The 26,250-nt window shown below is 44.9% G+C and overlaps 2 protein-coding genes across 4 annotated transcripts; one reads left to right on the forward strand and one right to left on the reverse strand.

The window, feature by feature from the left end:
- Window positions 1-8: 8 nt before the first annotated feature.
- Window positions 9-3,376, reverse strand: LOC126914388 (ATP-dependent RNA helicase Ddx1). Its single transcript, XM_050718278.1, has 12 exons — window positions 3,216-3,376; window positions 3,049-3,100; window positions 2,783-2,979; window positions 2,516-2,715; window positions 1,971-2,438; window positions 1,722-1,891; window positions 1,493-1,655; window positions 1,225-1,411; window positions 853-1,146; window positions 565-782; window positions 374-494; window positions 9-312 (listed from the first exon to the last, which is right to left on the reverse strand). Exons 1-12 carry the CDS (start codon window positions 3,229-3,231, stop codon window positions 197-199), a joined length of 2,202 nt encoding a protein of 733 aa, XP_050574235.1. The 5' UTR covers window positions 3,232-3,376; the 3' UTR covers window positions 9-196.
- Window positions 3,377-3,625: 249 nt separating this feature from the next.
- On the forward strand, window positions 3,626-26,250 carry LOC126914273 (histone acetyltransferase KAT7). Of its 3 annotated transcripts, none has more exons than XM_050717980.1 (13): window positions 3,626-3,829; window positions 3,929-4,397; window positions 4,479-4,724; window positions 4,814-5,077; window positions 5,156-5,335; window positions 5,993-6,362; window positions 6,448-6,742; window positions 7,039-7,283; window positions 7,385-7,571; window positions 19,058-19,151; window positions 23,723-23,869; window positions 24,036-24,142; window positions 24,736-26,250. In XM_050717980.1, exons 1-13 carry the CDS (start codon window positions 3,812-3,814, stop codon window positions 24,856-24,858), a joined length of 2,745 nt encoding a protein of 914 aa, XP_050573937.1. In that variant the 5' UTR covers window positions 3,626-3,811; the 3' UTR covers window positions 24,859-26,250. The 3 variants fall into 3 exon arrangements, with proteins under 3 accessions (XP_050573937.1, XP_050573938.1, XP_050573939.1); XM_050717981.1 differs by having other exon boundaries at window positions 6,005-6,362; XM_050717982.1 differs by having other exon boundaries at window positions 3,627-3,829; window positions 6,074-6,362.

Here is a 26,250-nt window from a genome sequence, read left to right on the forward strand (position 1 = left end):
ACACATCGTTACGAGAACTAAGATGTTATATTACTTGTAACAAATTTATATATTACATTTAGAAGTACACTACGTTTATAAATATTAAGAGACTATTCAAACACTGGTATAACATATTGAAATATAATATTCAAAGGTAGAGAAACTTAGTAAACGTAGATTCTCATATGATTACGTATTAGCATTTAAAAGTATTTTAGCTTGTTTTTACCATATGCCTCTTCAAATATAAAAGTTGTGTTTTTGATTCCAAAGAAGATAATTCGTTCACGTAGGGCGCCATTTGCTGTACATGATTTTGGTAATTTGAACCTAAAAAATTATAAATATTCGATATAATTCATATTATAACACGAACACAAAATTGACATACCCATGGCTGCTTTCTTTTCTCCGTATACAACTTTCCCGTCAAAATCATTTAATGGAACCTTTATATCTGCATCGACTTGTTGAATCGTGACATTTAAATGATCCTCGATTTCAGCCAAGTACTAAAAAAATGACGTTAGTAATATCGAATGTCAAAAAAAGCTAAGTACGTCATGTTATATCAAATCTTACGTTCGGTTCGTTGTACCAAATGCAACAACCACCCTTATCAGTGAGATTAGTATTGTAACAGTTCCTTCCACGAGAAGGACACCATTCGCCGTGATACCATACTTTTTCAGGAACTTTACTAACTAGTGAAATTGCTAGACCCATTCGTTCAGCTCTGCCGACTCTACCTATGCGATGTACGTAGTTGGATTTCTCGTCAGGTAGAGTCATATTAATCACTAGAAAAAAATTATATAAGCAGATCATAATTACAAAAAAATTTATTAAAAGTTAGTGAAGATTACGTACTAAAAGGTAAGCCCGAAATATCTAAACCTCTAGCTGCGACATCGGTACAAATCAAGAACTTTACTTCCTGCCTTTTGAACTTCTCTAAATTAGATTTGCGTTCCGCGGGCTTTCTATCACCGTGGAGACATACGCATGAAAATTGGTTTCCACCAGATTGTTTCAAATATCGTTCCAAGTTATCGCAGTCTAATTTAGTTCTACAGAAAATTATAGCTCTGTCCATGTTGTGCTCTTTAATGGCACGAATACAGTATTCACCTTTTAATATTTTCACAGCCTCTGAGAGTGTCTCTATGAAAAACATTTAATCACATAATTAAAGACAGAGGAATTTCAAAATTATACGAGTTTATTTAACTTGAAACCTACCAGGATTGTTATTTCCAGGTCTTATGTTATCCCTGTTATGAATACCGTCAGTTTCTATATGTTTCCTTAAGTTATGCCAAGATTTATCTTTCTGTGGATCGATTATTACAACAACATGGTGTACTGTTTCGGGAACTGCATCTTCACCTTTTAAGTCTACCCACGTTGGAAAGTGCATCAAACGTTCCTATGCGAAGTAAATTTATTTCTTATATATTTTTTTTACAAAATACTGCATAAAAATACGAATGGCATTATAAATACCTACCGCCATTTTTTTAACTTCAAATGCATGCAGTGTGGCAGAACAAACGATCATTTGTAATCTTTTCCCATCTGACGTAATTTTTGGTATCTGTCTGTGCAAACGATCGATTAATTCCGTGTAGCCTTGCTTCAATAAACCATCGGCTTCGTCCAAAATGAAAAACCTAAAAGAATTGTACTATAACAACCATTATCTTGATAAATTTGGCATAAAACGCATTGCAAAGTACCTGCAATGTGTTAAGGACAAGTAGCCACCTTGTATTAAATCTTCTAAACGACCTGGTGTTCCAACTACTATATCCACACCAGAATTTAATGTAGCAATTTGTTCTTTTACGCTAACTCCTCCAATAACTAATAATTCTCTAATGACTGGATCTTTCAAATGTTTTTTAAACTATATAGAGATAGCATTTTATGTATTAAATATTTTAAGCAAAAAAGTATTTTGGGATTAATCATTACTGATATCTTACTTTTTGAATTTGATTATATGTTTGTTCAGCGAGTTCTCTCGAAGGTTCCATGATTATAGCTTGAGGGGCATTGCATTTAGGCTTGCCATTTTCCCTATGAGCTTGGCTACTGTTTACAGGATTCTCATTTATAACTTCCTTAGGAGCTGAAGCAACAGCTATATAATCATTTGGAGGGGGATACTTAAATGGCTGTGCTCCAAAATTGAATGACATTTCTGCGTTTTTCAATACTACAGCTGGGTAAAAAGTCTGTGATTTTTGTTGTGCATTCAGAGTAAATGCTGGACCCAGATCCACACCATTCAATGAGAAGCTAATTTCACCCTTTGATAAATTCAGAAGACATCCAACAACATCGTGCATTCCAAAAGCCTTTCCGTAATTATCAAATTGTTTTGCATTTGATTTTTTGCCAGTACCACCATATCCAAAACCAAATTTATCTGTTCCTAAATCCAGTGAAGCCTATATCATAAATGCAGTAATATTTATAACTTTTTGACATCATTTTTGAAAAGCTAACAAAAATTCATGAGAATTACTTGAGATGTAGACCAGCCTACACGACATAATCCTTCATCAGTTACTATAGCTTCAAAGAAGTATTTGCCTTTTCCTAGAATTCCTTTGTTTGCTCTACAGCCATGCCATTCTTTCTGTTCACGACTCTGGCATCGTAAACCATCTGGAGTCACAGCTAATGCTCTACCTCTATCAAATAAACTTAACAACCAATGTGAAGCTGTAAATAATTAATAACATTAAAAAAAAGAATGAACATGTTATAATGAATATGAAAAAGAACGTACAATGTTGCTGATGTCCACTATTGCTCGAGGTCTTGCCAGTTTTACCAGACTCTAGATCCTTAAAAGTTTCCCAAACAATTTGCAAAACTGGTAGACAAAAGGCACCAGTTTTCCCACTGCCAGTTTCTGCAGCCATTAACACATCTCCACCACCCAAAATCAGTGGAACTGCCTCAGCTTGAACATCAGTTGGCAATCTGTGTAAAGATATTTGATGGTATTTAATATTTCTTTTCATACGCATGATATAATTTTATTTTACTTACGTCCACTCCATTTCGTCAACTGCTTTCGCGATTTCGGGTAAAACACCCATTTCTAAAATAAAATGTTCATATATAAAACATTTTGACAATTTCATAAGCAACATCTATAATTATGATTTTTCTTATATAATTACAACGCCAGAAATATGCCTAATAGGCATATTTACCTTCGAATGCCGTCATTGTTATAATCTCAGTTTATGTCCTTTTTGGATCTAATTTAAAAACGCAAAATCAAAGAACAAACGCCGGTACTCTTCTACGTCATGAAGAGATGCGTTTGGATTTTGGAATATTCGATAAAAGTGCCATCTATACTCCATGGGTAAATCACGAACTATGTAAAATATAGCAAGGAATATACATCTTACGATCTTACAAACTACTCATTTTTTTCATTTTCTTAAAATTTAAGAAATAATTTGAGACATTTAAACCTCAACATTCGATAAAAGTTATTTCTGCAATGACTTGCAAATTAGCTAAAACATTATATACAAAGAGAAAGGGAAGAACAAAACAGTTCTATCATTTTCAAACTAGCCGTAAGATCATATTGCTCATGCGCAGAACTGTGATATATGTGTGTTAGTATGTTGTGAGTTTGTTATGTGTCAGCCAAAATATAAAATGGAAGGTTTGTTGCTTTAATCAAGTTTATTGTAAATAATTCTTCCGTACATGTCTGGGAGGTGTACAAATATTATTGCAGAAATGATGTTAAATATTGTTTGTTGCTTATTTAAGAGATAGCACTATAGAAATGACTCCAAAATGGAAGGTATATACATCTTGTACAGGTTATACAATCACTTTGTCTTCGTAGTTTATATTACATACAAATCTGAATTAATGTATATGTTATTATTATTAATGATAGGCCACTAGTTCAGAATCCACCTCAACAACAAGTTCTGGTTCTTCATCCAGCAGTTCATCAAGTTCAGGGAGTGAATCTAGTTCATCCGATTCAGAAAATTCTAGCAGTTCTGCTAATAGTCAAAAAGGATCTGATACAGAAAGAACAAAGAGGAAAACAACACTTCCTCCTAATAGGCATGGCAAATCCAAAATTGACACAGTTAATGCTCCACCTATAGAAAATAAAAACAAAGAAAGGATACCACCAAAGAATAGACCCGTAGTGTATTCTTCGGAATCAGAAGAATCGCCAAATAAAATAAAAACAACAGCAAAGAGAAAACCGCCAGCTAAACCAAAAGCAACTGCTACGGTAGCACCAGTTGTTAAACAACAGAGACCACCTGCTAAATCAGTAGCTACTACAAGTCAACAAAAAAATGTACCAAATTCTAAATCAGTTGCTAACAAGCCAAACAAGCCTTGTAGTAAGAATATATATATTTAAAATCATTTATTTAAAGCAGCTTTAGTTTCGTTCAATAATTAATAATATACTTTTTCGACAGCCTCTACAAGTACTAATGGGAAAGTTCCTGATAAATCCGCAAAAACAATTTCAGAGCCTGTACAAAAGAAATTGAAAAAGAAAAGCATATTCAGCCCTGAAAATAGTAGTGAAAGTGACAGTGGTATTCCAACAAAAGCTAATTCAGCTAAGCCTATAAATAGTTCCGCAAAATATCCAAAAAATCAGCAATCTAAATCAAAACCAAATGACGCAAAACAGAAAACAGTTGCTCCAAATAGACCTAGTACGTAAATATGACAAACAAGACATTTCACAACATATAGAATCATTAATATCATTAATAATTTCTAATTAATTATTTTATCGTGTTAGGTTTATTAACCAAGGCTGCACCTTCACAAAAATCAGATAGCTCCGCAAGTTCAAAGAGCTGTTCTGCGGGATCAGGTTCCTCAGGCTCGACGGATAGCAGCACTGACTCTGAATCGTCAGAAAGCGTTGCAAGCCCACAGCCACAAGTAAAGAAAAAGGATACTCAGCCAAGTACAACAATAGGTGCTACCACAAATGTTCCACCAAAGCGACCTTCAGCAACAGTTGCTCCTGTAAAACCACAAAAGTGTACGAAACGACAAGGTAAACAGTTGGTGTTTATTAACTGTGATCATTTTTTACAAATAAACAGAATGTATCTTTTATTTTGCTTCCTTGTAGGTACAATAAAGAGCGAAGATGAAGCCGACGCGTCCGCTAGTGAAAAGGAGATGGATGAGCATGGAGAAACAGGTGCAACGAAAGCAACAAATAAAGGCAAACGGAAGCTCCAGACTCGGAAAGGCAGCAAGTTTCTTCATCTTCAAACAAAAGCGGCCAGCGACTCGGAATCTGATACAGGTACGAATATATGTTGTATAATAAGCTATCGAATGCGATATTTCATTACTAAGCTTATATTTCCTTCCTATCTCTTTATGTGTTATGTTTTCATTTAAAGAATTGATACTTTCTAAATACTGCCTAACATGTTTTACTGTTACAAGTATAATTAGTTGTATATCCTGAGTATATATTAGTTTTGGTTTGTTTTTTCCTGTATCGATTTTTACTGGACAACATTGCTTTAGAACTTAGATTAATTAACCGTTTTCGTATTTTCTCTCTTTACAAGTTCAGTTCTTCCTACCGATCTTTTATAGCAACCTTATTGCGAATTTCAGTATGTATATAGGTAGATTGTTACTGTAGTACCACCGTTCTCTCGTAGTAAATATTTCTAGATACATTTCGATTAGTTAATTGGATAAAGTCAGAATTCTTAGCATGAGTATCTTGAAAAGAGGCGGGTAGAGAATTTTCTGCAGGCGGTGGATTTAGGACTCTATGCTGCCTCCTTAACACAAAAATGCAGTATTTGCGGTTCTGGATGGATGGATTGGACATATATGTGGCTCGTAGGAATCCTCTGGTCGATGGGACAAATATTTCGTATACAAAAAAGCATGTCCAAGGTGTCCTAAGATGCAGATACAGTCTTTTTGTTTACGGCGGCAGTATGGTTCTCAGGTACGGAAACGGTAGCGTGTAAACGTATCCTGCAAATTCCCCTGATCCGGTGTGATTTATCGAGAGTAGCTGAGAGCAAGAGGAGTACCAGCAAATCACCTGTAAAACGTGCCGGCCCTAGTACCGCTGCCAGACACTCGTCCGGATCCAACAGAGTATCACAGAATAGTAGTGCGTCAAACGCTATTAGCGGAAGATCTGGACAAGGCAATTATGGCCGTACACGTGTAAATAAGGAGAGAGAATGTCCCCTAGCGCCAACATGCGATTCTCGAGGTCATCTTTCCGGAAAGCTCGATTCGCATTTCACTTTAGAAGCATGTCCTTTGTACCATAACACTACGCCACAAGCTTGCGTGTAAGTGAGATTTAATTGGGATATAATAAACATGCTCTAACGGTGCATTAGATAGTAAGCAGTCTTTTTTCTGTTTTCTTTGCAGAGAATTTTATAAAGATAGAAAAAAAAGAGAAGAAGAGAGGAAAAAGGCGGTAACATGTTTGGCGAAAAAGTCTCCGAAAGGTTTACACCAAACAACAGAACAGCGCAATTATCAGCTGAAAGTGCGGGAAATGAGAAACAAGTGGAAGGGAAATACTGGCGATGGAAACGAAAGCGATAGCAGTTGCGAACTTCAAGGAAACGAGAAAGATCGTCAACCACGTTTAACGAATTTAACACCGGAATACGATTTAAAATTGTTTATGGAAGCGCAAGCAATCGCTAGTGAAAAAATTGTAAGTTAGGAAGTACTACTATCTATTCTACTTTCTACGCATACGAATTATATTAGGTTATCCTATAAGTTCGTTCCGTTTTTCGAGCGGTTATATATGTTAAGATTGTTTACATACCTTTCAGTTTCATGAAAAAATGTAATCCCCCTCTCTCCCTCTAAAAATGGGAACTTCTTCCCATTTTTCAAGTGCATCGGTCCCTTATCGCCGTATGTTTATAAATCGACACATGAAATGTATACACAAAAGTCGGCCCGAATTTATCGGATGACCTGATACAATATTTTTTCTTATAGGAGAAAGAATTGAAAGAATTAGATTATGATGGCGAAGGGAGAAATGGTGGCGGCACGCGAGTCATCGAGATGGGAAAATGGGAGATGGAGGTATGGTACCAAAGTCCGTATCCGGAGGAGTTTAGTCGCGCACCAAAACTTTATTTATGCGAATACTGCTTGCGATACGCAAAAAGTCGTCAAGTTCTAAGGAGGCACCGAGAGAAATGTTTATGGAGACATCCGCCCGGTCATGAAGTATACCGGTTAGTAAATAAATATAACTAATACAGGCGTTGTGCATTAAACTTATATATTTTCTCTTGTCTCCTTTTTGTATATTCTGTGTTTCATTCTCTGTACGCAGAAAGGACAAGATAGGTGTGTGGGAGGTTGACGGGAAACGCTATAAACAGTACTGTCAAAATCTCTGCTTGCTGGCAAAATTTTTCTTGGATCACAAGACTCTATACTACGACGTCGAACCTTTCCTCTTCTATGTGATGACTATTGGCGATTCCGAAGGTTGTCATACCGTCGGTTATTTCAGCAAGGTGAGTTTTTTATTTCACGCGACTAAATAAAAATAAAGCGATATAAAAGGAAAGGACTCTTGACCGTAACATACATTTTTTAATGTTAACATTCACGGTAAACAACCAAGCAAATAATACCTTTCGACGTGGATTTTAATTAACATTTGCACAATACGCGTTAAATTATAAAGTAAGTTCTAGGAGAACGAACGATGCGAACAAGCGTCTTCTTGTTGTGAAACACTGGACAAATATTTTCATAAATCATTTATCAGGTTAAGAGATTATTTTCCAATACGAATTGTGCAAACGGCGGGTTACTAAATTCAAACGAGAGACGTTGCGATGTAGCGAAAGCGAAGAATGCCAATGAACCGTGCATTTGTTGATTGTATTCGATGCTGTTAAAAAATAAAATCAAGCGAGGTATAAAAGAAAAGTTGTCGGGGCGTTTCTTATTAGCACGGATCTCGTAGCGACAAGTTACCAACGGTGATATTAATGCCGAGCACGTGCTTGTACGTGCGCGACTGTGCATGAACGATGGTGTCTGTTGTTTTTACTTGTGTCTGTTAGCACTTGCGTAAACGGTGCCCACGTTTACGTGGTAGGCGTCTCTATCGTACGACCATCATGGTTGATATTAAAATCGTTTAGCCTATTACAACGTAACGTTTTATCTCGCCTTTGTACTCTTCTTTCGATCGGTGATACACCAAAATATGACGTATCGACCTTTTCTTTCCTATCCATTATAACGTCTCGTCGTAGGCATTAAAACTGTTCGGGAAAAGGGAAATTTTGATAAATTTTAAAGTAGACGTCATTCATCGAGGATACATAACTTAAGAATCGCAACTCCAAAGCGAATAAGATATTCGCGATGATCGTAAAAATTGATATTCAAGAGGAGAAGATTACTTTTGTTTTTATTTTGTGGTTTACTAGGCCCGTAATGGCATTCACGTAGCCTGTAGGGATTATACGAACGAGGGTGTGTATTGCGAAGAGGGTGTCTCGTATCCGTGACCCCTCTTTTCCCGAGCACTGCTGGTCTGGTTGGCCAGGATGTCGGTGGGAGAGCGCCGTGCGCTACGCACGCCTATTTACCGCGGAACAGCATCGCCGGAGTCGAAATCTTTACCGACGTTCAATGACCTCTGACCCTGGCAAGACGCGCCAATCTACACCTTCCCACTCCTTTTCACTAAGGGAGGAAGGGTGAGGAAAATTTCCTCCAGCCCCACGCAAACGTTTACGCCTGTCTCTTTCGTTCTTCTCGCCTCTGCAAAATTCTCATCCATCTATCAGAGGATACCCCGACCTTTTTTTAGTACTTGGCGTATTTTCCACGTCGACATTTGTTCGGCCGTCTTCTTAGAAAATTTCGAACGAGCTTTATTTTCCTTCGCCAAACTCGTTCTTCCTACGTAACTCGATATTGTTGCTGAAATACTTGCAGTACATTCGTCTGCTCAGCCAGGTTCTCGAAATTCCAGGGACACTGAACGTTCATCGTCTCTCGAATCGTTGCTCTCTAGCTAGCTGCGACAGTCTCACACAAAATCGGATAATTCTATAATTTCGATATCGATCGTTCCGCTCGAATTACACCGGAAGAGCCGAAAACGTGTTCTCGCAGGACAACAGATTGCGTTACACACCTTACAAAAGGGCGTACTCCGTGGTTCTCCGCTTCCTTGCATCCGTAACAGCGGTGGCGGCGGCGACGCCGGCACAGCAGCAGTAGCAGTAACGCGGAGTCAAAATCTTTATAGACGTTCAATGACCCCGACCCTGGCCAGACGGTCGTAGGGTGATGGCGGTGATGGTAGTGGTGGTGGCGGCGACGTACAGAGAGAGGGATGACGGGGGTGAGTGGCTCTGGCGTACGTACGCTATGCGCTTACGACGTGCAGTACCAGGTGGATGGTTTAGACGAGTGGGGGATGCCGAGGGCGGTGGTGGTAGCTGCTGCAAGGGGGATGATGGTTGCAGAGGACGATGGAGAAGGGATGGTAGGGCAGCAAGGGGAGAGAGGGCGTCGCCTGGCATCGGGTCGTCAACCTTTCTGCGGCACTGCGACGTCGGGATCGTTATTATTTCCTCCTCCTCTTCCACCACCACCTCCTCCTCCTCCTCGTCCGACACTTCCTACTCCCGTTGCTGCTACCTCTCTCTTACGTCTTTCTATGCTCTCGCCGCGTTGTCCTTCTCTCTGTACCAGCGCCATTTCTTCTTTCCTTCTCTTGCTTCTCGTCTCATTTCCTCGTGGTACCTGAAACCTCCGAAATTTTCAACTTCTTTTTCAAGTTTTCTCTTGCATCGTCTCCATTCCACGACATCTTCGCTATCACGAACTTGGCCGTTGCCCCTCTGGCAAATCTCTTTGTTATCTACTCGCTCGATGTCTCGTCGTTTCCGTATTAACGAAAATTTTCAAACTCGCCAACTGCCATATTCACCTGGACAAATTGAATTTTGCCTGCCCTCCTGCCTCTCCCTCTCGAGCAATCGTTTCGCGACCGCACGGTCGAGACAGATGATTCGAATTGTCTTTCGAACGATTCGCGGAGAAGAAGGAAAGGGGAGTCTCGTTCGCGGAATCTATCGATCGAACGAACTGTCCGGTAGTACGCTAGGATATTTCTTCTTCGTATCTTGCGGTTCTCCCCTTGGTTGACCTCGAATAATCCGGACATTGGCCTTGAGACTGGAGGCCGTTGACCCGAGCTAGACAGCCGTTGACCTTGAGTAATCCGTACATTAACCGGGCGCAGCGAACTAACTCGGGGAAATCTAGACGTTGACCTTGGGCGATGCTAGCTGCGACCTTGAATGATTCGCCCCACGTTTCGTCGAACGAGCTGCGTGGCAATGTGCACGCGGTGAACACGTTGAGAGGCGAGAAATCCGGTGGAAGTTTTCGCGCGAAAGTGAGGGGGGCGAAACGAACGAGCGAGCGGCGTTGCACCTACTGAATTTATAAATTTCGTTATTAACCACGCCGTTCACGCCTCCCTTTGGTACATTAACGCACCACTCGGTGTGCTCATCCTGCGTGTGACGTAGAATTTTTATCAATTCCGAAGCAGCCGAGCAGAAATTAAAAGGGGGTCGATTCGAGGCGTGAACATTTACAGCTTCCGGCCGTGATTACCGAGACATGAAAAGAAGCTTCTCCGGCGAATTTCGAGAAACCCCTGCCTCTTTCTCGTTCATCGCTCTGCGTTTCAACCTTCTCTCAACCCCTGGCTTCCTTTCGTGCCACCTTGACGACCTACTCGTCCTCGAAGGTTAAAGGAAAATATTGAAAAAGATAAAGCAGGAAAGGAAGAAGCGAGCTTCGAAACGGTTAAATATCGCGATAGGTGCGTAACGTCGTACGTATTACGTAGCAAAAGGACCGTGTCTAGCGTTCGTACGCAGATCCGGTGTAAGCGAGAGCACGCTGAATTAAACGTGTCTGTGACGGACGTAATACGTTTATGAAGCTTGTAATGTGTTTTTTACGACACGGACAATAATGACGTTCGTAATCGTAATGCAATACAGTTTATATATTCGCGAGGCCCGTATTCCTTTAGATCCCCGAAAAAGGAGAAACGCGTGTCACGTGAAATCCAGACGGAACCGGTTTTCGGGGCCATCGGGTCCAAGATACGCACAACGGGGCCCTGTCCTGCTCCTGAAATCCTTGTATATACCTTCCACCGTCCGAGGATCCAGCAGGCTGTTCTAGTAAAACGAGATTTTCGATAGCCTTCGTGCTCGATTCCACCGATCATCCTCCGTGTATCGAATTATAAACGATGCGTGTAATCGAGAGGATCCCTTCGTTATACTTGAATATACATACTTGAACGCGTTCTCCGTACTACGATTTTCTAGCAGAAAAATCCCCAAGAGATGTACACTGTCCGATCCTTTCGTTTCCACAGTCGAAAATCGCTTGCGATCTTTCGCAGGAACGAAGTAAAAATTAACCTATCGAGCACGAAGGTGAAAAAGGTTTAAGTTTAAGACAGGAACTCGATACTTTTCGAGAAGCAAGCTCCTCCAATTAATGCGTCAATGAAGACGTATCTATTTCCAATATCCCCGGCCAGACATCGTCTCGGAACAAGAAGGTTCGAGTCTCGGAGGCAAGGAAAGAATATACACAGGCTGAGCGTATGCGGCGTGTTCCGAGCAAACGAGACGACGGCATATCCTCTTACGTAGGTATTCCAGACAGGATCCCGCGTGAACGAAGAAAAAAAAAGAACAACGAGGAACACGACACGCATGTCGAACATCGGCACCTACACACCACAATACACTCATCCTTTCCTGCTGCCATGATACGGATGAAAGAGTGTCTCTCGATGGGCACAGCGGAGAGTGTCTTAAAAGCGAGAATAAATCTGCGAGACGCGACATGGTGTATTCTGATCACGTTACTCTATCGAATTCGACAAATAGACACAGAGAATGTCCGATCGAAATGCTGCCGTTAGTACCGCAGTATGGTGTAAGTAAAGAACGATGATAATCCCTGCCTTCTATAAGAAAAGTTCTGAAAGCTTTACGAAGTTACGGTAGTAAAACACTGTGGAAAAGGCGTTGAGAATCGGTAGACGGTGTATCCGTGAAGTCGCACCGATCCACGGCTACTCAGGAGGACTCGTTTGCCTAACTTCCGGTGGTGCGCCAGTTAGCCCATCACGAACCGTTCCACTGTATATGTCCTGAATAATGCATACAGAAATGGAGCGAGTGGGTACCTTCTAGAAACGAACGAGCGAATGAGAGAGAGAGAGAGAGGGGGGGGGGGAGAAAGAGGCAGAAGAAACGAAAAGGAAAGAGGTAAAAGGGAATACGCGGCGCAGAGAAAAGGATTAAGAGGGAGGTACCTATCTCTGAGCTTGCAAAAAGAGAGACAGATTTGCAGGTCGAAGAACGACGTTGGGTCGATGCTTGCAACGCAATAAATAGACAGGATCTGACAGCGTTTATATCTCCGAAAGAGCAAAGGATCCGGCAAAAGCGTGTGCACAAAAACGAATGAAAGCGAGGAGAGAACGTGCAGGATCGTGAAACGAGAGGAGCAAAAAAGGAAAAGAAAAAATTTATATGAATCGTTGGGGAGGAAGAAAGAAGAAAGTCATGGAGGAATTTAAACGGACGAGAATGTTGTTGTGAAAATTGTTGCCTTTTGTCTCCTTCTAAGTGGTTCTTTCGTTTCGACGATAAGACAACCATACATGGGATGGGTGTATCTCGAATACGCGACTGTACAGTGGTTTTAAGAAGTAGGTTTGTGACGAGACCACGTTGACTAGAATCAAAACGATTTTTATCGTATCAACCGTTAACGCGGCGGGGAAATTTAGCGAGACGAACGCTTCTACCCTTTCGAGGAACGAGGATGAGGGCTGGTTGTACATAATATGTAAATAGTTGGAGCCCGAGGCGTTTATACCCAAACGATGTATAAAGAAGGAAAGGATCAGACAGAGCGGTAACCGAAGAGGCGGGGAACGCAAGAGTGGAGGATGGAGGCTAAATATAAACGCCGGAGGATCGCTTTGAATGGCGGAAAAATTTGATTTCGCAGATAAACGTGTTTGTTATGGAGCCGCTGGAAGAAAATTATAAAACGAGTCGCCTACGAGGTACGAAAACGGACGGGTAAATGCGAGGAAGGAAGAGACGACTGGACGACATATAGAAAAGATAAAAGAACGAAGGAGCAGAGGCGAAGATAAAGGAGACAAAGAGGAAAGCGGCTGGAAGAAAGGTGGTCAAAGAATCGGTCAATTTTCCTTAAAAATATCCTGCAGGCGTGGTGCGAGGCGGAAAAGGGAACGAGAGAGTGGAAGGGGAGAGGTGGTGGCGCGCGAAAAGGACTGCAGGAAAGCAGAAAAGGAAAGGGATGACGTAGGGTAACATGGGAGTACGAGGACGAGTAGTAGTAGAGGTCGTCGATACGATACGCGGCGGCCTCTTGGAGAAGAGGTTGGGGTAGGCTCGCCCAACCCTCCACCTCCATCCACCTCGGTCGGACTTCCCCTCGACCTCTCCTCTTTCCTCCCTGCAAAACCTCACCCCGACCGGGGTCGATCGATGCCAGACAGTCCTGTTCACACGACCAAATCCCGCCGAATACACATCGTCCCTAGAAGTTGGGGTAGGGTAGAGCTCTAGCTCTAGTCCTCCTCTTCCTTCTCGTTCTCCTTCTTCTCTTTCATCTCTTACATCTCCTTACGTTCGCTATGTCGTCGCTACGAGTTCTGCTTGCGCTTCTCCTTCGTGCTATTCCTCCTTACCCTCCGCCCCTTTAATTCTCTTTTCGCGCGTACTCGACCACCACGATGTCGTTATCCACGTCGTGTCTCATGACAGAGAGCCGCAAGTGTGTCGTCGTGGTTTCCAGTTTCCTGTACCATCTTTCGCGCGTCATCTTTTCTGTTTCTTTCTATCATTTGGTTACGAACGCATTAAAAAAAAAAATCCACCTGGCTAGGCTTCCTACTGGTGTTTCCCGAGCCGAGTACGTCCGAGCGCACGGTCGGTACCCGTATCGCGACATCAAACGCGACATCGTCGTCGCCCTATGCCGATTCCACCAGGCCCGACAGGTTCTTCGGATGTTACTGCTCGTTTTCCTTTTAGACCTTGACCTTTGTTCTCGGCCAACCGTCCTCGACGATCGCATCTCCACGCAGTTTCGTTTTACATCGCTGCAAAAATACTCGCGGGCGAACGAACACAGAATCGAGTTATACACGCATTGCTCGATCTCGCGTTTTTCAACGGCGTCCGAGATTAGCGAGCACTAATCTAATGACAAAAATACATTTCTCGAGGGGGAAGCCCATATTCCGGTCGTGTCTAACTACGTCTCTGACGTCCACATCGTCCCTGTAGCATCCGTTTGCGCATGGGTGGAATTAAACAACGTATACGTCGACAGCGTTCCACTCGTCCACGGAATTAATAGACATCGCCGCGGCATTGATCAGATATCGGCACAAGAGCCTTCCTTTTCTCAATACCGTAGGATCGTATAAAAGCTCATTGTTCCAGCCGCAGAAATGGCCACTTGGAAATTCTTTACCGTGCCAGGCAACGCAGCGCTGCGTCTTCGTTTTATGATGAACGAGCCATCACGAACAGCTATGTCGAAGAAACTTCCAATCTATAGTCTTCGATACAGTTATGTTCGCATTGACATTGTACCAAAGAGTGGTCGTATGAACAGGGAAAACAAGAAATGTTTCGATATTCTTGACCGTGTCAACAAACTTCGCTCTAGTTACTAGAGTCCGAGGAAAGTTTCAACTTTTACTCGGATGTACAAAGGACTTTCGGCTGTTCGTTGGCCGAACGAAGGTCCGTTGGATTAATTTACCGTTGAACGGTATATGTATACGCAGGAAATGTACAAGGGGTCCCGAGCGAACAAGCGAACGGACGAACGCGCTTTGGGTTCGGGCCAAAAGGAAAGCGGTGTTCGCTCGAAAGGAGCGAGGGGAGCGAAGGGACGGAGATAATAAGTCGGCAAAATTTTTCGCACAGAGGACGATGGACAAGCGGAAACCTATCGGGCAGTCGTGACAATTTCTCTTTGGATTTAGAGGGACGATGGTGGCCAGGGTTAAACCGTAGAACCGTTAAACCCTCTGCTTTTTCGAATAGGTACCTGCCATTGATATTGAATTTACAATGTGCCAAGGGACAGCCCTCGTCAGATACGTTCGACCGAGAACTCTCTAGCTTCTGGATCGGTGGTCCATCTTTTTGTTCCTTTCTTTACTTTGTCCATAACTGACCATAAATCCCAGTTGTCATCGGTACGTCGGTACGTCGGTACCGTTAACGAAATTTCTCCTAGCAGCTAGTTCGTGAACGTTTTCGTAGATTTCCTTGTAGCGAATATTTTCTGCTCCATTAGAGGCAAACTCGTACGTGAAAGCAGTCAATTTCTCGCGTTCCGATCTCGCCGAGTACACGGAACTTCGCGTACACCCCGTATGTCGAGAGGAACGCTTTGTTCGGTATAAAGAAAGTGGAGGAGGAAACTCGGTGCATCTAAATATAGAAGTGACCGTCGCGAAGAACTGTATAACCTTTAAGCAACGTTCACACCATATGCCGACCGTGTATCATCGAGAAATTCATCGAGCAATGGAAAATAGAGTAACTTGGCTGCTAAACGATCAATAAGAAAATTAACCTTGCTTTTGTCCCTGTTACGCTAACCTCTAGTAACCTCGTTATCGTATCTAATCGATAAACTCTCTTTGAATTCCATGTCCTGATACGAAATGGCCGCAAGCGCGAACGGTTTTCTGTCGCGACAAATCCGCCGGGAGAAAGGAAAAGAGAGGATTATTAGCTAGATCTCGTTACCCCGCCACGTAGACGTTCGTTCACCTACGCGTATATATCACTTGCGCAGCAACGTCCCGCCTATGCGACGTGTTTATAAGCAGTCGGGGATCGAGGTGAGACAGAACGAACGGCCGGTCGATCGGTCGCGTTCCGATGCCTCTGTCGTTGCGCGTTCTTACTTCATGACGCGACGATACGCAGAAAAGAGTACTGACCGGTCGAAAGCCTTTTACGATCGACGTTAGACAACTGCTTTCCACGACCGCGGTGTCGCGATCGATAACGACCGCTGTAGAGATCGTTGGATAGGAACGTAGGACTCGACGCGTTCCTTATCATCGGCCGCGAGTCGAATCGCGTCGCTTTGTTCGCGAGACTCACGATCATCCGGTGAACAACCAAAGGAGAATTGCAGGAGGAAAAGAAGCGGAAGAAATAGCGCGAAGATTCGATCGAGAATCGTCGCTGCGAGGCGTAATCGCAACACGATACGGAAAAATTTATAGCGTTCAACCCGTCCTCTCGTTCGACGTCTGTAATTTATAGAAATAATCGCTCGCTTTTTAGCTACCACGATTATGCACCGACGAGCGCGTTCGTCCGTAGGGCATCGGATATCTCCAATACGAAAGTAGCTTTTTGTTGGCTATCTCGACCTAGAGGCATTCGTATCGAAGAATGGAAGGACGATTGGTTGTCCGGATGGTCAGAGTCACCGGTGACGATTAATACGCTCCACCTTGCCGTGTTTCGTGGATGAAAAGAGACGGGAGGAGACCGAGTATCGATTCTCCGGCCCACTATATCTATAAAAGAAGCTGTACCGAATTCATCTTGGCGTAGACTCGAATCGAGCGTGGTGCTTTTGGAATGTCAGACTCGAAAAGAGGCTCGCGATCCAAGCGTCTGACTCATGGAGTCGAACGTTAATCGATCGACCGCGATTTTCCTCTCCTTAAGCAGAAAGACTCGAAGAGACACGGCTCGTTTCGCGACGACGTGACTCGAGCCGGCGTGGCCGATCGATTTCGTCGAATCGTTTTGTCGTCGGCAGTAGCCTTCTCTCCGGGGGACGAGCAGACAGAAACGAAAAAAGAGGAAAAAAGGAGGAAAAGCGATGTGTAAGGGGCTTTCTTGCGTGGAACTCGTACAGTGGGGACTCGGAGACGTCCCTGAGTGGAGCAGAGACTACTGGCCCAAGGACGTCGCGGGGCCCAGATTCTACCCTTCTCCTCTCCTTCTCACCAGCTCGCGTTCGTCTCTCCTTTTTCTCTGTGTCCCTCTCCAATGCTCTCAGATGCCACGAACACGTTTCTCCGGATCTCTTCGTCTTTCTAAAAATTCATTCGAGTTGCGTATCGCAGCTCCGGCGTATTTCGTCTTTGGCTTTTAGCAATTGGTCCGCCGGATCGACTGACTAGTCTATCGAGACGGCTGTCTACGACACACTCGTACATAGGGCCCACACCTTTCTTCTCTTTTCTGCGCTTTCACCCCTCCCTCTACCAGAATCTCTTTCTACCCTGTATATGGCTCTCCTTTCTCATCCTACGACCAACACAGACACACAACCAGGTACTGTACATAGACGTGTCCGTACAAGCATGGGCGAGTCTTCTCGAGTTGTGTCCTTCGAACCGTTGCTGCCCCACTCGGCAGTTAGCAACAGCACGGCTGCCACAGCCGGAAATACCGGGTGTTCGAGTCGTACCGGGCCCACTGCTGCCCGACGAAATGGGACCAAGGGGCGTGCAATGATTAACGACAACGGACTCTATGCGCTATGCTCCCAAAAATATCAACCGTGGAATCGCGAAACGCGGCGAACTTTCCTTCCAGCCAACTACGCGATCTTCCAAGGTAACCCAATTTCCATTCGAAATCTTTGTCCGTGGTTGATGACAAACGAAGCTTATCGTAAAGACGCGGCCGATAATCCAGTTTCCGAGATTAAGCGAAACCGCCTGTTTTTTAAGGCTACCAATGAAAGGAGATCTTTCATTCTTCTGTATTGCGATGGACGGTCGTTACCTAGCCGAACTGGTATCCCACGATACGATTGTCGCCTCCGTTGGTTATCTTTTTGATACACGTACGTGCCTTTATATCTTTCTTTTCCTATATTCCTTTCTTACTTTCCGTCGAATGCATGCCACCTCTTCGCACGCACCTCGGTACGTACCAAACCGATTTGCTCAGTGGGGAACGTTGCGAGAGCTAAAAGATCGATGGCAATTGAAACAATCGAAATTCACGCATAGAACCTTGGTCACTTGTCGCCATACCGCGTTTTCCTTACTCCGAGTTCATCGTGGACACTGCCATGAATTTGGTATAGATGTAATTTCACGCGAAATTTATCTAATCTGCCGTTGGCAGCGATACACGTAGAATGCATACTATCCGTAGGTGTACGCCCACTCTGGTGTCACGGTAAAAATACGTTCTCGAAAAATGGACGTGCTCATTCGCAAGGCAACCGAGGTCTATATTTAAAACGAGATATTTCCATCATCCCGTTTTCACCCGTTTCTCCGATCGACCATTCCTCGCGAAAAGCCAAATTCGACCGGACAGAGACGGAGAAGGACCGTTTAATAAAACACATTACGATTTCCTCGAACGGGGCGTCGCGTCGTCCAAAATATCGTTAACCCATTGTGTTTTTCGCGTGACGAAGGTCGCGACGCGACGCATTTTCGTCGCGTTAACGTCATAATAGCCGCCGATTCTGTCTACTGCACACGCAGTCGCCTGGGCGGAGCGTGTCGTGCGTGCTAACGACCGTGCTACTAGAGAAAATATTATTTCGCTTTTCCACGTAAACCCGCCTGTCTTTCGACCTTCGTAATGCAGCCCCGATAGTCAGAGTGGCTTCATTCCGTACGTCATACCGCCTCGTTTTTCATTCTCCTCGCGTTGTCAAATAAATGATTTGGGAGTGGTCCAAGTACGATGTATGACTAACGATAAAATAATCGAATCCAATCTTCAAACAGAGTAATGCATATAACGAATGTCGAAATAACAAAGAATTTATCAGTAATTTCGGATACGTACATATGTATACCAAAGAGGTTGCCAGTAAGAACGGACACATAAGATTTTCACTCGTTATGTTCCAGGAAAAGAATTCTTTTCTCAACTACAACGTGTCCTGCATTCTGACGCTGCCGCCTTATCAACGCCAGGGATACGGCCGACTGCTGATCGACTTTAGTGAGTATACTCGTACGAGTTTTTACAGCGTTCAGACCGCTCAACCTTGGCGAGTCCAAGGAGACAGAGTATGACGACATCCTTCCGAATGAAATCGAAAGGATAGCCGAATTAGGAACCGGAGTTTATAGGAACGCCTCCGCGGTTTCCGTGGCATGATTTCTCTTCGACTCTTGCGGTCTCTACGATTGAAAGGCCTCGTCCGGCACGCGCTACCGAAATACCTCGATACCCGACGAACGACGGTCTCCATGGTTTTCTATCATTAAAGAACCGCAGCCATCCAAAGCTGGCGCTTATGTCGAAATCGCCAAAAGCTTTAAAGAGCGACTCCTTCTCGTGAAATGCGTCGTTCGTCGTTCAGTTATCGTAAATGGATAGATGACCATCTTGTTTTGTTTAATCTGTACGTAACGATTGTACGATCAGAGGCAACGGTATCGATACATGCGACACGAAGGTTCCTCAAAGACGCGAGAAAGAGAAAAGAAAACGCAATCGATTCGCGTGTCTCGCTTGTTCGCCGCGTTTCAATTCAGCGATCCGGATATAAAGAACGGAAAGGTCCGTTTGCCCGTATTGTCCCCTATTTACGCGTCTGGGAACCACGCAAGAGAGAAAGAGAGGCTGATGCGAAAAGGAGGAAAAAAGGGAAAGAGAAGAAAAGAGAACAGGAAAGAAAGGAAGGAGGGGAAAAAAGTACAACGGCGGTGAGTTACGAGCATCTCCGTTGGCGTAAAGTCGCTCGACTCGAAAACCCTCTTCCGGCGTCCGCGGCGGGCCCGCGTGTACACCGCGAAGCGTAGCGTTGATAATTAAACGTGGGCTTTTTGCCGTGACGTCATTTTCATTGATGCCGACGAGTCGGGGCAGGAGTATGGGTCGCGCTCGTAGGGGTAGCACGTCAGACTCTGCGAGAAGGGAGGACGGGGCTAGAGAACGAGAGAAGGAGAGAAAGAGAAAGAGGTGGCTGGGCTTGTGGGTCGACGTACTATGCGTCGGGCGAGAGTCGTTGGGATCGTAGTTGGGGGTTTTAGCCCTGGCAGCTTTTCCACAGGGGATGCCGCGCGTCGCGGCGCGAGAGACGTTACTTGGACTCTCTCTCTCTCTCTCTCTGGTGGTGGTGGTGGTGTGTCGATGCTGCCGGTGCTAGAAGTGGCGGCGCGATAGTAGTGGTGGTAAAATGGTAGCACGGTGGTGGGAAGGATCTCGCGGTGGTAGTGGTGACGGATAATGGAGAGCGTAGGTTGGAGTGGAATGGTTAGCGGAAAGTGCGACGCCCGGCGTCTCGCCGCATCGATCGACCCCCACAAACCCTGTACAGTTGGCCGCTGCCGCGCTGTACCTGCTGGTGGCTTATACACACGAGTACCGCCGTACTGGCGCGCGTACACGCACACAGTCGCGAACGGGATTCGTCTGGCGCGCGCGGGGTGTGTCTGATGCATCTTGTTCCATGGAGAAATTTCTAGCAAAAATTCGATAGAGACGGTTTCCCTGGAAATTCGCTAGCTACCTGCTGAAACGCGCTGTGTTCTTGTCTTCTAGCTACCTCTTGTTCTCTCGTATTACGCGTTGGATCGTAGTTACAGGCGGACCACGTGCTCGCATAACTCGTGGCTGCTACCTCCGCATCGGAGGAGACGTACGTTATCGCATGAATCGCGATACCCGTTCGTCGATACAACGCGGCATCCAGGTTCGATCGAACAATACCGATAACTGACACTTTAGCAAGTGCTAACGAATCGTCCGGCCAGACACACCCTCGGCATCCTTCTTGGACTTGAGAAAAGAGGAGAAAGAGAGAAGGAGACAAACAGCGAGATAGCACGGGCCGGCCCTACGATGATTTCCACCTAGTTCGATTGGAAACGGCATAGGGCTCGCGATCGTATGACCTCCGGTGACCTCGCCCCACGGAAGCCTCGTAGGGCGGAGGATTGGCAGGGCTACCGACGCCCTTTTCCTCCTCGTAGGGCAGCCAACACGCAGTGGAGAGGTATGAGAGTCCACGAAGCTTTCCCCTACCGAGCTGCTGTCACGCCGATCCATCCACCCTCCCCTGCTGCTGCTACCACTGCTAGTGCCGCTTCCTCTTCGACCCTCGCCTCCTCGTTATTCTCTCGTCCTTCCAGTCAGCGTTACCTTTCTTCTTGCTCGATTTTCTACCACCACCTATACCACCGCCAGCATCCAGCGTTCCGCGCCGATCCCAAAACTCTGCAAACTGAACGAACGCGTAATGAATGCGCCGCTACACCTTCCTGGAGCTATCCCTGTGCCACCGAGAAACAGAGAACGCACCGTAGCAGTAGAATCGGGACGCGAAGAACGAGCAAGAGAGAGACAGAAGCGCGCGATTTCAGAGAATCGAAGAGGAGGTGGAAAAGAATTGGGAGAGGGTGGCGGTGACTGCGGAGATAGAGGGTAGACCGTCCGTCCTATCTTTGTCCGTGGAAGGTAGCGCGCGGGGTCCAGCAGCCTGGAGGAGGAGGAGAAGGATGGTCGTTGAACCCCTCAGCCTCCAGGACATCCTGGAATAATCCCGGCACAGGACCGGTCCTCGTGAGCTGCTCGGATACTCTGTAAAAATCGCCTCGCCTCCCTTTTGCCGTACTGCTCTCCCGACACCTGGCAGTATCTTCTCTTTCTCTCCAACCCTTCCTTACTCTTCCGTACCTTTGCTACGCCGCTTTTTCTCCTTCTTTTTCTTTCGCCTTTAATCGCGAGACACTGTTATCGCGTTGACCTCGATTATTCGGATAATGAGAATTCCGCGGTTATTTCGGGAACGTTGCTGAGCTCGTTGAAGATGTTTCCGCGAGGATTTCGCCTGACCACTGCTGGTCATTGAACTTTACGGTTTCCGCATGTTCTGGAAACCGACATCGACGTGTCTGAGAAGCGGAAGAGCCGTCGTTATCTCGAACGTAAAAGAGAACTATAGTCGATCGGAGTTTGCCCATACCGCGCATAAAAGCATCGAAACTTTCTCGTTCGACGTCGTGCTCGTACTCCGATCGACTTTTATTTTTGGACAAATACCAACAAAAGTTCCAGAAATCTGTGCCGTACCTATATTTCCTGGCATTTAACGTACGTTGTGCTGCGAACGATTCGAGGACATAGCCCCTTTCGAAACGCGTTTTCGCGAGCACATGCACGTTCGTTACAGAAGTTCTCTCTACTAGACTGCATTGAAATAGCCGCTGGAATATTCTCGGATCAATGGTTTCGCGTGTCTTTTTAGGAATAACGGCATACCGATGCGAAATCAATACAGGCCGCGCGTGTCTGCTTCTTACGAAATATAACGGATGACCCATAAACGAAGAAATCTCTTTAGTCCCGCACCGCCGATACAATTTATTTAATTAGTTAATTAGTTCACACGTGAGGAATAAGAAACCTTAAACGTCGGCTCGTGTCGCGATTCGTTCAGCCGTCTTGTCTTTCTCGTGCGCCGAAAGTACTAGCGACGGACATGGTCTAATTGCAATAGCTAAGAGAAGGAAGAGCAGCGCGAGATTTCACGAACATTCGAAATCGATTCGAGAATCCACTCTTCCGACTGTTCTTTCTGACGATTTTTCGCCGATAGGTACCTACACCGTCGTAGGATACAAACGAGGCGTGACGAACGTTCAACCAGACTCCTGAAGCAGCCGGACATCGCCAGTGCCGTATACTTCGACAAGTTCCCAGAGTCTTCACCATTTAGAAACGCTAGGAATTTTAATCGCCGCACTTATTATCGCGCCAATCGTTTTTTTTTTTTTTCTCGTCCTTACAAACTAGTTTTATAAATAGATTCGTGACATTTACTACGAATTAGCCTCGATGGAAATAGCATATCCTAGACCAAGTTGAAATGATTTTCGATACGGCCCTGGCGCCGCGGCATTTCATCCTTCGTCGGTCACTGACACCAGAAATGGCTTATAGTGGTAGCGTCGATTCAGGATGGAGACGTATATTATGTGTGTGCACGTGAACGCGCGCATGGTCTCTGTACCTATGCGGCTTCGACGGCCACCGGTATCTCGTGCAATTGGAATTTCATAGTCTATCTAGTGGTCCGTACACAAGGGCGTAATGTAGTGCCCAAGTAACGAGAGGATATTACGGAGGAAATGATAACAAGTTTCTAGAAGTTGTTACTTCATTCCTCGTACAAATTCGGGAAAATTCTACGACAAACTTCGCAGAATATCGATTAACGATCGAATCGGGGGGTTCGTAATAGAAGAGGAAGACACTTTCTAGTCGATTTTTATCCCGTTCCAAATGAGAAAGGAGATGCTGTTAACGAGGACTATGAAAATTTTTATTCCGCAATAAGTCAGAACATGGATAGTTCTGTATAATATCCGTTACACATAGACCCTGAAATGTGTGTAGCTCTTTAAAGAGTCAACAAATTTGACGTGAGTAGTTTTTGTTAAAACATTCGAGATCAGCCGTTTATTGATCTGTTTCCGCCCGCGATATCTCATCGATCACGCGCGAGCAAATTCCTGCCAAACAAACCGAACAAGAACGGAACGTTATGTCCATGTTTTGCGCAGGTTACTTATTGACCAGGGTGGAGAAAAAGATTGGCTCGCCCGAAAAACCCCTGTCGGATCTGGGCTTGATCTCGTATCGCAGCTACTGGAAAGACGTTTTGCTGCAGTACCTCTGCAATTTCGGGGGCAAGGAACTCTCTGTTAAAGGTAACGCAATACCGGCCGCGAAGCACACGCCTTGCACGCTTTTCACTGATTTTACAAGACGCGTTATTTTAAGAGCGCCGATACAGAGAAGGAGATCGTCCGTTGTCCGAGACATTCGAATCTCTCGACGTTATCCATTCGCCCCGTTTTGCGTATTGTTTTTCAGATATCAGCAAGGAGATGGCCATTGACTCGTACGACATCGTCAGTACCCTGCAGGCTCTCGGTATGATGAAGTACTGGAAGGGAAAGCATATCATTCTGAAGAAACAGGTAAGCCGTTCATTGTTATTCTAATTTGCCCCGAGGCTCCTAACCGACAGAGGATTTCCCCCGTGCAAGGATAGTTTGTCTTACGTCTCCCCATTTCCCCCGAATCAGCTGCAGCGTGTCATCGAATCTCATGACTCGTAGAGACCAGCTCTCGAAGCAGATATTCGTTACGAAATCATCAACTAACATGGCCTCGTTGCTGCAAACTTGTACGCTCGTAAATTACGTTAAACAGTTTCCGCGGGGGGGAATCAACCTCGCAGAACTCGCCACGCAACGGAGAAACGGTATTGCGCATGGTTCCGCAACGGTCCTTCCTTTTCTTCGCATTCGATTTCTCTCAACCCCTCATGGTCGAGGTAAAATACTAATAGACTTCGGAATCAAAGTACCAATGGTCGAAGAGCGATATCGCGATTGAAGTAGCGGTCGATAGTCAAAGGGTCAAAAGTGTATACCGTTTCTCCGTACGATTGGTCGAGGTGTTCCGCTAAAAAGGAACGATTTCGAAGAGAGAAGGTCGAGTCATCGTGTCACAGGAAACGAATAGAAAAGCGAGGCGAACCGGTGGAGAACCGTTGAAATAATTTCAGGACGTGATCGACGACTATAAGGAGAGGGTGAAGAGACGAGGGCCCGTCTACAAAGAGATCGATCCGGAGTGTCTGAAATGGAATCCCTTCCAGCCTCCCAAGACGCCCTCCGCCTCGAACTAAGGCTTGCAGCAGGAGCCGGGAATGACGCCGACGCCGACGACGGCCTTCCCCTTCTCTGTCTCAGCTTCTCTCACACGCTTGTTCATCGGTGTCGACCAAGGGCGGTGGTCGATCTCTTTCTTCTCTCGATCGTCTCCTTCGTTTTTCCCTCTTCCCTACTCACTGGCAACCTCTGTCCTCCTTTTTCCCTTTCTCCACCGTTCTCGTTGCCTTTCGCGAGACTCGACCAAGTCATGAACCATGTCGCGTGGATTTTATGCTCACGACCGTACGGTAAAACCCGTGAAAATCCTTCGAGAAATTCTTTCTCGGGCGCAGCCTTCGAACACCTCCGCGTGACACCGAGGTCAACGAGTGAACAGTATTTTCGCGGCGACATTCGATTACCCCCGAACATCGTGCTTCCCGACCCGTTCAACTTGCCGATCGTGTTCCGATTATTTATTCGGTAACAACACAGCAGGAGAGATAGAATCACCGCCCATCGATAAAATCGAGATTTCGTAATCAAGAACTAACGAGAATACAATCGTTAACGTCGTTCGTCGATTTCTCACGAGCGATAATCCACGGTTCGATTATTACCGTTCGTACAACGTGCAACCAAAGCGCCACACATGGTAAAGCATATTTCCACGATTTTCGGTAGAATGCAGTGGAAATACACCGCGGCGTGCTTATAGCCGGTTCAGGTGAGAGAGATACGTTATTGATCGTGCTAGCGAACTGTGTGCGTGGCGAGCTGCAAAACAACGAGTTTCGAGCGTAGTGCGAGAGGTCCGACGTTTTCGGTCGGGCCTGATAGACTACGTGAAAATGAATCCGGAAACTATCAAGTTAAGGTTGCACGGAATCGATATAAACGAGCGTTCCTACGATCGCGATATGTCGATCGGCGACGATCGTTTGAAAGCCTCTCTTTTTCTTTCGAACGCCACGATTCTATGGACGATCGCTGATTCTACGAACGTTTACAGACCATTCACGCAATAGCGAATGTAACATGTAAGGAAATACTGTAAGAGGATAGGCGTTGAATTTCGAACTGGATGAATGTTACTCGCATACGCTCATACACACATACGATTAATGGAATGAGAATTCTTTGTTCGTACTTTTCATTTCTTTTATTCGTTCTAAAGAATTCGATACAAGTATTCAGGTTGAGAGACACTGTGTGCTTATCGTTACAACGGAAGAACGTTTGTGTCACGCGTAAGTTTTTTCTGCGGATACTGTAGAATTTGTTACGACGATCTTCCAATTATCGATGGCTGCCTTCGTTGACCAAGAGTTGGCTACTAGCAATCTGTAAATTAAACGTGTTTCATAATCTTGTATGTTATAAAATGTACAATACTATTTATAAAAATACAATTTTTATCGACCGAA

This window comes from Bombus affinis, chromosome 3, assembly GCF_024516045.1.
Source record: "Bombus affinis isolate iyBomAffi1 chromosome 3, iyBomAffi1.2, whole genome shotgun sequence".
Lineage (NCBI taxonomy): Eukaryota > Metazoa > Arthropoda > Insecta > Hymenoptera > Apidae > Bombus > Bombus affinis.